Source organism: Odontesthes bonariensis, chromosome 17 (genome assembly GCF_027942865.1).
Source record: "Odontesthes bonariensis isolate fOdoBon6 chromosome 17, fOdoBon6.hap1, whole genome shotgun sequence".
NCBI classification, from domain to species: domain Eukaryota; kingdom Metazoa; phylum Chordata; class Actinopteri; order Atheriniformes; family Atherinopsidae; genus Odontesthes; species Odontesthes bonariensis.
Window position 1 is genome coordinate 35,973,117 of NC_134522.1, and position 15,625 is coordinate 35,988,741.

General features: G+C 43.2%; 1 protein-coding gene across 2 annotated transcripts in view; it reads left to right on the top strand.

Annotated features, from left to right (window-relative positions):
- Positions 1-9,284: 9,284 nt before the first annotated feature.
- LOC142366533 (uncharacterized) overlaps positions 9,285-15,625 on the top strand; it is a 97,733-nt gene continuing 91,392 nt past the window's right edge. For both annotated transcript variants that reach the window (XM_075448440.1, XM_075448439.1), the window contains exon 1: positions 9,285-12,065. In XM_075448440.1, the coding sequence (XP_075304555.1) occupies positions 11,702-12,065 (364 nt within the window). In that variant the 5' untranslated portion in view covers positions 9,285-11,701. The remainder of the gene's footprint in view (positions 12,066-15,625) is intronic.

Genomic DNA, 15,625 nt, shown 5'->3' on the forward strand with positions numbered 1-15,625 from the left:
GCTAGTCTAGTCACTTGTGGTCGTTTTGCAAGGTTCCAAATCAAAACTTAATCGAGCCAATCAAATCGTGAGGAGTGGGGTTGGAGGCCGGGCTACCTAGTGACGACAGAGGTGCGACGTTTCAGTGAGTGGTTCCAGAGAGAGGTTAAAAAAAAAAAAAAAAAAGTTCCAGAGAGAGGTAAACAATGGCTGCGCCCGGCGAACAGGCTTTCCCCAATCGATTGCGAGCATGATGTACCGAAGACGGCGGGCCGATCTTCGTCTCAGAGCTGACAAAACTCTACGGTAAGGCATTTGAACGGTCAAATTACGTTAACGGGACGAGAGCAGTCAAAACGGCAAAACCGGAAGTGCGTTACTCACTGCGGTTAGCTTTAGTAGCGCTGAATTCGTGGGAACAAAATTGTAAATAGCCGGTATTTTGTCAGATTTTCAACACCTTGGGGGTCTAAACGACTACTTTCTCGCCTGAAAATGTTTCAAATGTTGCTAAAGTTATATATTTACAGAGTTTATAGCTTAAGAGAAATTAGCTTTTCAGGCCATAGACTACAAACTTCCGTCGCGTTGACTACGTAAAACTTCTTCATCGCTCTGATTGGTTGTTGCGCCATCCTATTGCGTGGCGTTGAACTTGACAGACAGCCGTTTATCCCGCCCACACTGCTATCCAGCGTCACCAGACCCCTGTACAGCTTTTTGCTGTACGGGTCTGGCTTGCTAGGCTACATGCTTCCATTAGATAACATTATTAGACAGCATGGCATAAAGTTCCATTGCTATGCTGATGATACTCAGCTGTACTTATCTATGAAACCAGATGAACCCAATAGGTTGGTCAGACTACAAGCATGTCTTGGAAACATAAAGACCTGGATGACTCTGAATTTTCTGCTTCTAAATTCAGACAAAATTTAAGTTCTTGTCTTTAAGTCTGAGTGCTTCAGAAAAAAGTGTCTAGCCATACAGTTACTGCGGATAGCATAATTTTTTCTAAATTCAGAGTCTGTCCTTTCACCCACATATAAAACAGGTTTCTAGGACTGCTTTCTTTCACCTTTGTAATATTGTTAAAATCAGGAACATCTTGTCTCAGAGTGATGCAGAAAAACTGCTCCATACATCTGTTACTTCAGGATTGGACTGCTGTAATTCTTTATTATTGGGCTGTCCCACATATTCTCTGAAAAGCCTTCAGCTGATCCAAAATGCTGCAGCCAGAGTTCTGATGAGAACTAACAGCAGAGATCATATTTCTCCAGTTTTAGCTTCTCTTCATTGGCTCCCTGTTAAATTCAGAATAGAATTTAAGATTCTTCTCCTTACATATAAAGCTCTTAATGACCGAGCTCCATCATATCTTAAAGATCTCATTGTAAGATATTTTCCTAACAGAGCACTTCGTTCCCAAACTGCAGGTTTACTTGAGGTTCCCAAAGTTTCTAAAAGTAGAATGGGAGGCAGAGCCTTCAGTTATCAGGCCCCTCTATTGTGGAATAAGCTGCCAGTTTGGGAGGCAGAGCCTTCAGTTATCAGGCCCCTCTCTTGTGGAATAAGCTGCCAGTTTGGGAGGCAGAGCCTTCAGTTATCAGGCCCCTCTATTGTGGAATAAGCTGCCAGTTTGGGAGGCAGAGCCGTCAGTTATCAGGCTCCTCTCTGTGGAACCAGCTGCCAGTTTGGGAGGCAGAGCCTTCAGTTATCAGGCCCCTCTCTGTGGAACCAGCTGCCAGTTTGGGAGGCAGAGCCTTCAGTTATCAGGCCCCTCTCTGTGGAACCAGCTGCCAGTTTGGCTTCAGGAAGCAGACACCCTTTCCACTTTTAAGACCAGGCTTAAAACATTCCTTTTTGATAAAGCTTATAGTTAGGGATGGCTCAGGAGCCATCCCTAACTATAAGCTTTATGTACCTGATGATGCACCTCTTCTCCCTCCGCTCTCTTCATTCTCCATGTACATATGACATCATTGTTGTCATGAACTTGTGTTTCTCTTTCTCAGCAGGTATCCCTGGCCTGGCCTGACCTTGTGTTACGGTGCTTGTTGTTTTATTGACGGTCATCATACACAAACACTGAAACACTGATACCGATGTGATCCTTTCCTACAAGGAGCTTGAGCATGTTATTTTTTCAACACACAGGGGTCTGTGGGGCAGGGCTGCACGTGACAGATGATCGTGCAGATCTGCTCAGCAGCAGCTTTGAGTTGAGTGTGTGAGCCATGGATTAGCATGTTAGCTATGTGTGGTATTCAGTGCTGCAGAGGAAAAACTGATCCCACTGAATTAATATCAGTGCTGCTTCCTTCCACCTCCCTATAGGCTCAATTCTTTATAATAGCCTGATACCTCATGTTCAACAGATGAAAAAATGAGCCACACTGGCTGAAATCATCTTTCCTTTTCTTTTCTTTGCAGATTTTTACTATTCTCAAATATTCAACTTGCATCAGAACTAAGTCAAATTTTGACATACACACGCACACACCTAAAGAAACACATAAAAACATGTAACCTTGAGACAAAACCAAACAACAAAATGTCCACATCAAGTTTTTTGACAATATTCATGAGAATAATCATATTCATAATTGACTGGGCAGCAGCTGAAGTTCAAAGCAGACTGGACAGAAAAACGGCACTCCTCTCATTTTGTATGTATATGTATCCAGTATCCAGCTTGTGCTTTTGAATTAGCTCTCCTCAACCTTTGCTTTTCTTGTTTCCAGTGGCTGAAAAAATGTTTTAAGTTAAACATGATTTGATCTCAAAGAGAGCTGCACGGTGGTGTGGTGGTTAGCATCGTCACCTAACAGCAGAGGGTTACTGGTTTGAATCCCAGCTGGGGCCTTTCTGCGTGGAGTCTGCATGTTCTCCCCATGTATGCGTGGGTTCTATCCGGATTCCTCCGGCTTCCTCCCACTGTCCAAAAACATGCAACTCAGGTTAGTTGGTGACTCTGAATTGAGCCTAGGAGTGAGTTTGAGTGTGGATGGCTGTTTGTCTCTGTGTGTGATGGACCTGTGCAGGGAGTACTCTGCCTCTCGCCCAATGACTGCTGGGATAGGCTCCAGCCCCTCTGCGACCCTGAGTTGGATTAAGCGGGTATAGAAGATGGATGGATGATGATAACATCCCATAGTGGCCAATGATGCTAAAAAGTAGGGATGTGAAACTGTGAAATTATATGGTGATACCAATGTTGCAAATGATAATTGGATAGCCGATACTGATTGCTTTTGCCATTTTTTTTCTTCCTTTATTATCAGTGAAATTATGAAATATGCATGATAAAAATAACAGAACTCAATTCAATTCATTTTTATTTATATAGCGCCAAATACAACAAATGTCATCTCAAGGCACTTAGATTGTAAGTCCAATTCAAGCCAATTGGAATTCAATTAATTAATAATAATCATAATTCATAAAATAATCCAATTCGTTCATATAGAGCCAATTCAAAAACAATTTCCTAGCTAAGAAAACCAACAGATTGCACTGAAAACTTTTTGTTTTTCGGTCCAATCTCCCGTCCTGAGCGTGCCTGAGGCGACTGTGGAGAGAAACGACTCCCTTTTAACAGGAAGAAACCTCTGGCAGAACCAGAACCAGGAAGGGTGGCCATCCGCCTCCACCAGCTGGGGTTTGAGAAGACAGAAAGGGGGGAGGGGGGGAGGGCCGCGGCGGCACTGTAACACCATTCAAAGGATATGTTGGAACAGGAAAACACAAGTTAATGATTGATGACTGATTCAGAACAACAGCGACAGGTGAGGACAAGTTTTACTCTGTTTTAGCCTACATCAAGTTGGAGACATTTTTTAATATGGCCAACTGGTGAGACAAGGAGGTCCGCGAGCTCCTCAGCCCCCGAGCAGAGGATGTAATTTTCCGCCACATTTCGGGGACGGTGAAAGATGGACCTCTGCTGGAAGGGCTGGCGAGAAAGATGGGAGAGCGCGGTTTCCCACGCAGCAAGACGCACCGTAAAGTAACATCTCCATGAACTGCATTGCAAAAATGAGTTCTCAAGGTGTCCCGCCATCGTTTGTTTGAAAAATTTGATGCAGACAGGTGTATTTCACCCTACCTCCGACGCATGGCTTGTGCCTACGTCATTGTACACGCCCAGCATTTTATGTGTTTCGTGTGACGCTCTGCCACTAGGCAACGCCCCCTGAACTCGGCTTCAGGTGACACGGGTCACCCTGACACGCCAAGCGTTCACAATGCTCGACGCGGGTCGAAGGTGCAATTTGGACCCGCTAAGATAGCGGGTCGCAGTGTGAAAGGGGCTAGTGAGTAATTCCCTACACTCCCTATATAGATCTGCTCCTCACACCACAACAACCATCTTTTTACAGCCACAAGCTACCTCAGCCTCTCACCAACTGCACACCAGTCACAGCGGGGTGGGGATGCAAACCCTGGTTCGGGTAGGGGGAGAAATAAAAGAGGTAAGATAAGCGGGAATGGGATTCAAAGCCTGGTTCGGGTAGGGGGTAATGAAAGTATAGAGGGTGCCAGAGGTGGAGGCAGAACAAGACACACTAGCAGACACACTATCAGATTCAACAGACCTAACTATAAGCTTTATAAAAAAGGAAAGTTTTAAGCCTGGTCTTAAAAGTGGAAAGGGTGTCTGCTTCTCGGACATTTACTGGCAGCTTATTCCACAATAGAGGGGCCTGATAACTGAAGGCTCTGCCTCCCATTCTACTTTTAGAAACTCTGGGAACCTCAAGTAAACCTGCAGTTTGGGAACGAAGTGCTCTGTTAGGAAAATATCTTACAATGAGATCTTTAAGATATGATGGAGCTCGGTCATTAAGAGCTTTATATGTAAGGAGAAGAATCTTAAATTCTATTCTGAATTTAACAGGGAGCCAATGAAGAGAAGCTAAAGCTGGAGAAATATGATCTCTCCTGTTAGTTCTCATCAAAACTCTGGCTGCAGCATTTTGGATCAGCTGGAGGCTTTTCAGAGAATATGTGGGACAGCCCAATAATAAAGAATTACAGTAGTCCAATCCTGAAGTAACAAATGCATGAATTAGTTTTTCTGCATCACTCTGAGACAAGATGTTCCTGATTTTAACAATATTACGAAGGTGAAAGAAGGCAGTCCTAGAAACCTGTTTTATATGCGAGTCAAATGATAAGTTCTGGTCAAAAATAACTCCAAGGTTCCTCACTGTAGAACTAGAAGCCAAGGAAATACCATCTAGAGTAACTATATAGCTAGACAATTTCTCCCTGAAACGCTCAGGTCCAAAGATAACGACTTCAGTTTTGTCTGAATTTAGAAGCAGACAGTTCTGAGTCATCCAGGTCTTTATGTCTTTAAGGCATGCTTGTAGTCTGGTTTTATAGATAAGTACAGCTGAGTATCATCAGCATAACAGTGGAAATTTATGCCATGCTGTCTAATAATGTTACCTAATGGAAGCATGTATAAAGTGAAAAGAATCGGTCCAAGTACAGAACCCTGGGGAACTCCATGACTTACTCTGGTGTGTGAGGAAGATTCTTCATTTACAAGAACAAACTGAAATCTATCAGATAAATATGACTTAAACCAGCCTAATGCAGTTCCTTTAATCCCAATAACATGTTCAAGTCTGTGTAATAAGATACTGTGATCGACCGTATCAAATGCAGCACTGAGATCCAACAGGACAAGCACAGACACAAGTCCGCTATCAGAGGCTAAGAGGAGATCATTGGTAACTTTCAGCAGTGCAGTTTCTGTGCTATGATGCACTCTGAATCCTGACTGAAACTCTTCAAACAGATTATTTATGAAAAAGACCGTGAAAGGTCGAAACGCGTCGGTCAGTCCTTTGCCTTAAAGAAAAGTAAAAAATAATGAATCCGGAGTGCCACAGTTTCCTGCCTTTTCTTTTATGATACTTACCACCCACTAAGACTGTTTGAGCACCTGTGTTTAAGACTTGGATCCTCGCAGCGCTTCCGTTTTTCCCCTTTTTTCCAGATTATTTATGTGTAAGTGATCACAAAGCTGAGCTGCAACTATTTTTTCAAGAACTTTAGACATAAAAGGGAGATTGGATATAGGTCTATAATGAGCCAACACTTCTGAATCAAGAGTAGGTTTTTTAAGTAAAGGTTTAATTACAGCAACCTTAAAAGTCTGAGGTACATATCCTGTCAACAAAGACAGATTGATCAAGTCCAATATGGAAGTGTCAATTAATGGGAAAACCTCCTTGAACTGTCTGGTTGGGATTGGGTCTAAAACACAAGTTGATGGTTTAGAAGAGACTATTGCTGTTGTTAGCTCAGAGAGATCAACTGGGCAGAAGCCGTCTAAATACAAATCAGGTTCTGAAGATACTTCTAAAGCTGCTGTACTTGATGATACATCACTGATAATAGTGGGAAGGACTCCATCAATCTTCTCTCTGATAGAAACAATTTTATTAATAAAGAAGCTCATGAAATCATCACTGCTGAGAGTTAAAGGAATAACTGGCTCAGCAGAGCTCGGACTCTTAGTCAGACTGGCTACAGTGCTGAAAAGAAACCTGGGATTATTCTTATTCTCTTCTATCAATGATGAATAATAAGCAGTTCTAGCTTTACGAAGGGCTTTCTTATACATTGTTAAACTATCTTTCCAGACTAACTGAGACTCTTCTAAATTAGAGGAACGCCACTGTCTCTCCAGCTTTCTTGCAGTCTGCTTTAAAGCACGCAGCTGTGAATTATACCAAGGAGCCAGCCTCTTCTGGCTGATTACCTTCCTTTTCAGAGGGGCAACATTGTCCAGTGCTGTACGCATTGAAACTATAGTGCTGTCAACAAGAGAGTCAAGTGTTGCTGGAGTAAAGTTTAGGTAGTCGTCCTCTGTCATATCTGCACATGGCAGTGAAGAAAAGGATGATGGAATTAATTCTTTAAATCTGGTTACAGCATCCTCTGATAGACACCTTCTATACGTAAATTTCTTCTCAGAAACTGTATAGTCAAGTAATGTAAACTCAAAGGTTATCAGAAAATGGTCAGATAAGACAGAGTTATGAGGGAACACTGTTAACTGTTCACTCTCAATGCCATAAGTCAGCACAAGATCAAGGGTGTGATTAAGGCAGTGAGTCGGTCTGTGAACACTCTGAGAAAATCCAATAGAGTCCAATATAGAATTAAAGTTCATATTCAGGCTGTCATTTTCAACATCTACATGAATATTAAAGTCACCCACTACAATGACTTTATCTGTACTCAGCACTAACTGGGATAAAAACTCTGAGAATTCAGACAGAAACTCAGAATAAGGGCCAGGTGGACGATACACAACAACAAACACAAGAGGTTTCTGGGATTTCCACTTTGGGAAAAACTGAGAATCAGAGATTCAAAAGAGCTCAAACTAATCTTGGGTCTGGGACTGATTAGTAACCCTGAAGATAGCTGCCACTCCTCCTCCTCTGCCTGTGGTTCGAGGAACGTGAACATTTAAACAGTCAGAGGGAGTTGCTTCATTAATGCTAACATGATACTAACATGATCCTCCTGCTGCAGCCAGGTTTCTGTAAGACAAAATATATCAATATGATGATCACAAATCAACTCATTCACTAACAGAGACTTCGAAAGGAGAGATCTGATATTCAGCAAACCACATTTAATAGTTTGATGTTTTTGTTCAGTTAAAGTTTTTGTTTTAATAATTTCTTTTTGCACAAGAGGATTTGCTCCTTTTGTGTTAATTGATTGGGTGGGTAGCAGCAGGTGGGAAGCTGCAGAGAAGTGTGTAAGACTACAACTCTGCATCCTGGTCTGAGCCCTGGGTTGTCATGTTTTAGGGTGGCAAATAAATTCATCCATATTTCTAGAAATGAGAGCTGCTCCTTCCAAAGTGGGATGGATGCCGTCTCTCCTCATCAGACCAGGTTTTCTCCAGAAAGATTGCCAATTATCTCTGTAGCCCACGTTGTTTGCTGGACACCATCTAGACAGCCAGCGATTGTAGGACGACATGCGGCTAAACATGTCATCACTGGTCAGATTTGGCAGGGGTCCAGAGAAAACTACGGAGTCCGACATTGTTTTGGCAAAATTACACACCGATGCAACATTAATTTTAGTGACCTCCGATTGGCGTAACCGGGTGTCATTAACGCCGACGTGAATAACTATTTTACCATATTTACGTTTATCCTTAGCCAGCAGTTTTAAATAGGATTCTATGTCGCCCGCTCTGGCCCCTGGAATGCATTTGACTATGGCCGCTGGTGTCTCTAATGCCACGTTTCTGACTATAGAGCTGCCAATTACCAGGGTTTTGTCCTCAGCGGGTGTGTCGCTGAGTGGGGAAAATCTGTTTGAAGCGTGGACAGGTCGATGGTGAACAACGGGCTTGACTTTAGAGCTATGCCTCTTCCTGACAGTCACCCAGCCACGTTGTAATCCTGGCTGCTCAGGTTCTGCTAGGGGGAGGCTAAGTGAGCTAGCTACGCTAGGTGGCTCCACACTGGCAAAAGGGACCTGGCTCGCTATCGGTTGATTTTCAACAGTGCAGAGCCGAGCTTCCAATTCAGATAACCTCGCCTCCAAAACTACAAAAAGACTACATTTGTTACAAGTACCATTATCGCTAAAGGAGGCAGAGGAGTAACTAAACATCTGACACACGGAGCAGGTGAAAGCAGGAGAAGGAGAAAGAGAACCGGTAGCCATGCTACGCTAGAGAACCAGACACACCGTTAAAAAGTGAGAATAAAGATCTGTAGGAGTGTGTTAGAACAGAACGGTAAGCTATAGAGTTTAACTATGCAAAATTGTGTAAGTTATAGATCGAAATAAAGTGATTAACAGTACTCCAAGCGGAGCAAGAAATTCCACAGTGCACAAGCAAGGTAACAGGAAGTGATGCAACACGTCTTACCGCCTGTTGATATTTTAGCCCTTCATCACATTATCTTTGAATAAGCACAAATATATAAATCCCAACCTTTAATATGACCTTTCACATGATAAAAATCCTTAATGTAAACAAATCACAGTTTAAAAAGCCCTTTTATTCTTTTAATCTATTACTTTGATTACTTGATTGTCCAAACAAAATGTTCTTGTGAAAGATAAACTGCTCGCTATGGAATAAGGCTGCCACCTATTGGACAATCACTGAACCTGTCGCTGCAGGTGAATCCAGTCAATTTCAGGGCAAAGTCAATACAACAAGCAAAACAAGTTGAAAATGGGCCGTTTGTAGGGGCCGTCTGGGGTGGGGCGGGTGGGTACCTTCGGGTTGCCAAGTGGCTTCCCGAATACGCTGCGGGCCCCGGACCTGGTGAACATCGAGCCCTCCTGCTCTGTGGCGGATCCCAGGTAACAGGGGTGCCTATTGCAGCCATTACTTGGCTGCCCTCTCCCGGGGAGCCTCTCTCCCCCGGTCTTCTAGACCCCCATACCCTTCTCCCTTCTGGTTCCTGTACACAGCACACATTCACACACGTAGGGTTTGAGGGCGGGTGTGTTCTGTGGGGGGCAGCGGATGGGTCCACGTAGGTGGTCCCCTTTGCTGCACTCTGCAGCCCCCCGCCCTTGTTTTAATTACACCTTAGACATCACTAATCATGAGACACACACACACACATTAGGTTTTGGGGGGCGATAGCACTGAGTGGTATCTGGTGGGCGGGGCTCTTTGGGTATGTAGGCTGCCCGGAGGGCCACGCTCCCAGTTCCACAAGGTTGCTTGCCCCTCAATTTTAAATGCTCACTATTAGACAATATCAAAGAGCCGGGGGGGTCTTCCCGCGCCCCTGTTGCCTGGTTGCTGCCTGGGGCGGGGGCAGGAGGAGGAGTTGTCCTGCTGGTTCGGGGTCTGTGGTGGCTGGGGGGCTGCTGGCCCCCGGATGTGCCCACTGCGCCACACTCCAGCGGAGTTGGGGGATGGATGCATGTGCTGTGTCAGTGTGTGTGGATGTCTGTTTATTTATTTATTTATTTATTCTCTATTTATGTATGTATTTATTTATTTATTTATTTTTCTTATATGATTTATGGGGTGACTGGGTCTGGGTCCTGCTGTCCTCTGGCCTGCTTGTGCTGTTCCTGATGGGGGGGGGGGATTGCTTCTCCCCGCTGCTCGCAGCTTCACCCACCTGTGGGCACGTCTTGACTCCCGGGGCGCTGGCCCACTGCGGTTGGCTGTCTGAGGCGCCTGGCCCTCTCGGGTGTTGGGCGGGGCCCCTGCCGGGGGGTTTGGTGGCGCTCGGGCTCGCGGGGGCCGGTTATTATGTGGGACCATCTATGTGTATTGCATGTTCATGCACACACACACACACACGCACACACACACACACACACACACACACACACACACACACACACACACACACACACACACACACACACATTCATTAGCCCAGTAGCATGCTCACTAAGCAGTTGTTGTGTTGTCCTGTGGTTTAAGGTCACCTGTGTATTATATGAGATTGCTGCTGCTTGTGTTTTTTTGTTTTTGTTTGTGTGTTTGTTCTCTGCTTGTCTGTTTACAGGTGCTCCTGGTGCTTCTAAGGTTGGATTCCCCACAAAAGCCGTGAATCGTCTTCAGTTTTGTTTTTACAGGTGTAGCAGCTGGTTGTCTGATTTTTCATTGTTTTTTATGTTTGTCTCTTCATGTTTCTGTTCCTTTTTTTCTCTTCTTCGCTCTCCCTCTCTCTCTGTCCCCCGGTCCGGTTCGGCACTATTATCGTATCATGTTAAATATTGTAACAAAAACAAATAAATAAAAATGAGGAGTTGATGGGCATCAAGGGGAGCTTTACATTCATAAAGCTTCCCTTGGCATAGCAAATGTCAAATGTGTTTAGCATAAACGGTATTCAGATTACAATTCTGCTGCCATAATGCTGGACAGGACATGGGGAAAAGAAAAAGAAAAAAAAAAAGAAAATGGGCCAATACCAACTTTAGGCCGCTATATTTGTGCATCCTCTCTAAAAAAACTCTCAAGTTATTTAACTAGTGTTCCCTCGGAGGAAGTGCTGAAGCTCAACTTACTGATGTTACAACCAGCAGGATCCATCAGTCAGTGTACTTAACTTTTCTGTCGATTCTAAAACTGTTCCTCTCCTGCAGAACTGGTCAACTAATGAGTTTCTGTGTGGAACAACAGATAAGACAATGGAAGTACAAACTGAGGGACGAGCTAAAAGATCTTTTTTCTTTGTAAAATGAATAAGTCTGAATGCACTTAAACACGTAAGTATGGCAGTTTCCTTGAGTCTTAAATGCTCTCGTCGGATTACAACTCCCCATGTGCATCGACTTACAGACGCAGCCACTGTGACATCACTCTTTGGTTTCAGGAGAACCATTTTAAAATCACTGCGTTTCTTGCCCATCCAAAAGGAATTTATCAGTGAGGGAGGAGTCGAAATTAAAACCCAAAGAAAGTGCAGCAGTAAAGCAAATCAAGTTTACACCATATGTTACATTTCTCACTTTGACAGATAAAAGACCTTCTCATTCTGATATGGTTTCTTCTTCTTACTCAGAGTCAGGTTCAAACAGAAGGCCGAGTAACTCCAGTATTACCCTTACTACTGTGCAGAGTTAGTGCTTTGTTTGTATTTGAGTGGGCCCACCCCCCTATCTCCAAATGTTTTTCTGCAGGATTAGTGTATTAAAGCCGCTGAACTAGTCAGAGGCAGGTTTTGGTTTCAGGATGAGGTCTGCTGCTCTTTTTCTGCTGACAGTCTGCTGCTCTATCAGTCAGGGCTGGGCAGAGGCCTCTGCTTCCATACACCATGACATTTCCCCGGAGTTCCCCATCCTCTGGGATGAGCTTCGGGGCTTGAAGGAGTTGGTCCTAAGCCTGAAGGTGGAGGAGGTGGGACGGCGGCAGGCACTGCGAAACGTGGAGAGCCAGCTGAGGGACAAAGAAGTTGAGGTCGAGCAGCAGAGACAGAGTCTGGACAGGCTGCAGGTGGCAGTGGAGCATCAGGCGGAGGAGCTGAGGAAGACTCTGCTGACGGAGCTGAGCTCAGGCCTGAGGAGGAGGGTGGAGGAGCTGGAGAAGCAGAGCAAAGGTCAGGGTTGTGTTGCACCTTCTGCTGCGATCACTTTCTTTGTTGTTGAGGTCAAGCTGCAGCTGCAGTACTCCCTGTACTGTTGAAGTACTCCCTGTACTGTTGAAGTACTCCCTGTACTGTTGAAGTAAAATCCCCTTTTCGCTGCAGCTTTCTCTGCTGTGTTTAACACTTTCAGCACTTTGTATGCGTGTGAACAGTATTACCAGTTTGCACTTAAACACTTTTTACACGAGGGATGTGCATTTCAAGTGAAAATACTGTTGAAAATCACAGGAGAATTATTGGACCATTCTGACCCTCTCCCCAGCAACACGTGCACACACACAGTATGTCACCCTACTCACTACTTATTTTGCTGTCACGTTCACCACTTTCTTTAGGAGTGCAATTCTATAAGTAATATCATGCTAAATGTGTTGTATATTGTCCTACATCAGTCAAATAAAAAAGAAAGAAAAAGAAAAGCACTAGGTTGCTTTTAAACAGTGTATACTTGAGGTAAAAGTATGGCCTGCTTGCTTTACTCTGAAGGGTTTGTGCAGAACGTCTGTCCTGCTTTTTGAAGGAGTTCCAGGCAGAAATGTTGGATGGCTACAGCTTTTAGCTTTGCATGTTTCCTTTTGGTGGAACACGTAAGCTTACAGCGTCAGATATGCTGTGCCAGCAGCTAGCTGTGGTGAAGAACTTTTCTGTACAACTCTGTACATTACTGCCATGTTGTGGTGTTATTAACACACTGCTACCATCCCTGGGTTAAAACTGAAAAACTCCATCTTGATTCTACAGTGACATAAAATCATTCGGTTTTTTATAGTTCCATGACTGTCCAAGCAAAATCATTGCCCATGGTCCTCTTGGAGGATTTCATGTTTTACATATCTGTCTGTGGTGCAAAGTGCAATCTGCTTTGCAGCCATCTGTTGGGACCATGGAGCTGATTGTTAAAAGAAGAATACTGAACACAAAGACCAACACTGCCCACTCTCTACATAACGTAGTACAGTATTGAAACAGTAAGTGTGTTCAGTCAGAGCCTTCTGGGGTGCCTTGACTTCCAAACTGTTTAAACTGTTTAAACTGTTTAAACTGTTTGCAGATGGATCATTTTCTTTTTTTGTTTTGCTAGTACAAATGTCAGCCAAAGGACAGGGTCATTGGGATACTAGCTGGTTTTGGATATACATTCTTTTTTCTGGCAGTGATACAGTCCAGTAGTGATGAAGGTATCCTGTTCCATCCTTACTTAGTGTTCTGTGTTTTCAGCACCTGTTAACATCATAATAACTCTATGTATGTGATGTTCTGAGATATTGAGCTATTTGATTGAGCTACAGCTGTGCTGGAAGCCACATCCACACTGAATTTGATCTTAGTAGTTCATACAGTGTCTGGCCCACTGTGGCAAAGTCAGGAATATATTTCTCCTGGTAATTTATTATGCTAAGGGCTGAGGTTTTTCATTACTGACACTTTACTTGGGTCGATCGCCATCTTTCTTAATGTGATTAACCCCCTGGAGTCTAAGGCCTTTTCAGAGACTTTGAGGCAGTTGTCACCACCTTGACATTTTCAAGTATTTCAACTAACTGTAAACATCTATGCAAAAGTGACACATATGGTTGTATTCGGAAAAGCCTAACAAAAAACAATATGAGAGTGAAGTGAATGTAATACAAACAAGTTTTATTTAAATTGAGGGGAAACACAACTGTACAAAAAACAAGTTTTAGAGGTCTTCAAACAGTGCAAGAAAACACACTATAAATGTATCTAGCCAAGACTTTTGAACAAAAGTGTTGGCTGCATAAAAGTAAAAAGTGCAGTCAGAAATGTTTTTTTGTTTTCACACAAACTGTAAAAAAGTCATTGTAACTCCAGTCAGTGTCTCTGTTAGTTGAATAAAAATCAGATGGGTGTGAAATCAGGGGGGTGGGGGCAATCAGGGGTGTTGTCACTCTCCATGTGATAATTGTCTGTCACTGGCAGGACATTGCTGCCTTCCCCCACATGCTGGCTGAATGGGGCGTGTTCTCACCTGTGAATAGCCACTCAATCACCTGGTACTTTACATGTGAATAGCGATAGGTGTGGCCTCGGAAGCTGCTGCAATCTGAGACAGAAAATCCAAAGATTTCTGTTCACTCTCTTTAAAAAGGGCCAGCTATATAATTTATTTTAAAATATATATATTTGAAAACTAGAAGTTTCAATGTTTTTAATGGTGTCACTTATATGTTTCAATGACAAAAACTCACAGAGTTACAGATGTGTTTTTGGAGATGTGTCAAAAATGCCCACCGGTGGGCTTTAGACCCCAGAGTGTTAAAGTTATTGTTAAATAGAATGGAAAACTGATATTCAATTTACAAAACCCAGACAGACCAAGAGCCTAACAACAGAGGGCTCTTCATGATTTTGGTCAGGCTTTGCTCTTTGATGCTTTGCCTTGGTCTGGTTCTGCTCTTCACTGATTGATTGAAACGGTTTCTTTCAGTCAGAACAAACAGAAACTCTCAGGGGTTGAAACTTGGCCATGCTTAGACATTGACCATGTGATAAATTTATCTGTTTATCATATGAAAGTAAGGAGTTTAACAAAGCTGACATGTATTGATGTTGTGCTCTCTTAACACTTAATTCATCAGTACATCCTGTATATGTCCAGTTACTCTTGTTTCAGAAGTTTCATTTTGTAAGATTTCGATTGGACCAGCACGGACCATTAACATGCATTTTAAAAATCTTCTTTTGGTTGGACTGAAACAATGTGGATTATGCAAATGTGCCGACAGTTATTTTTGAGCATTTAAAGGCATTATTAATGCATTCATTCATTTTTCATTCCCACTTAATCCAAATCATGCATGGCATGGTACACCCTGGACGAAGTCACCAGTCACTGTTCGCTCGACACTTTTTTTCAAATCAAGACCTTTATCGGTTATTCAGTGGCCACAACACTTTTTTTCATTTTGGTGATATCAAAGTAACAAAATTTCTTGGAAAAGAATTGAATACTGAAAGATCTCAAGTAAAGTGGTCGCATTTTGATTTGTCATGAACATATCATGAAGTATAACCTGACTGTCATGACACCATTATGACAGCGTATTCAGAATCAGAATCAGAATCAGAATCGCTTTTTATTGCCAGGTATGTGGACACACACGAGGAATTTGACTCCGGTTACACCTCACTCTCTTTAGTGCAACAATTACAAAAAAATAGACATAGAACAAGATTAAATCAGAAGTGCAAATTGGTGCATGGTGCAAGGATGAAACACTGAAGTCCGGTTTTAGCTGTTTAACACAGAGACAGCCTGAGGGAAGAAACTGTTCCTGTGTCTTGTTGTTTTGGCGTACAGAGTTCTGTAGCGCCTTGCAGAAGGGAGGAGTTTAAACAGTTTGTGTTCAGGGTGTGATGGGTCTGCAGAGATGTAACCTGCCCGTTTCCTGACTCTGGACAGGTACAGATCCTGGATGGAGGGCAGGCTGACACCAATAATCTTCTCTGCAGACCTTATTGTCCGTTGCAGTCTGTTTTTTTCCTGTTTG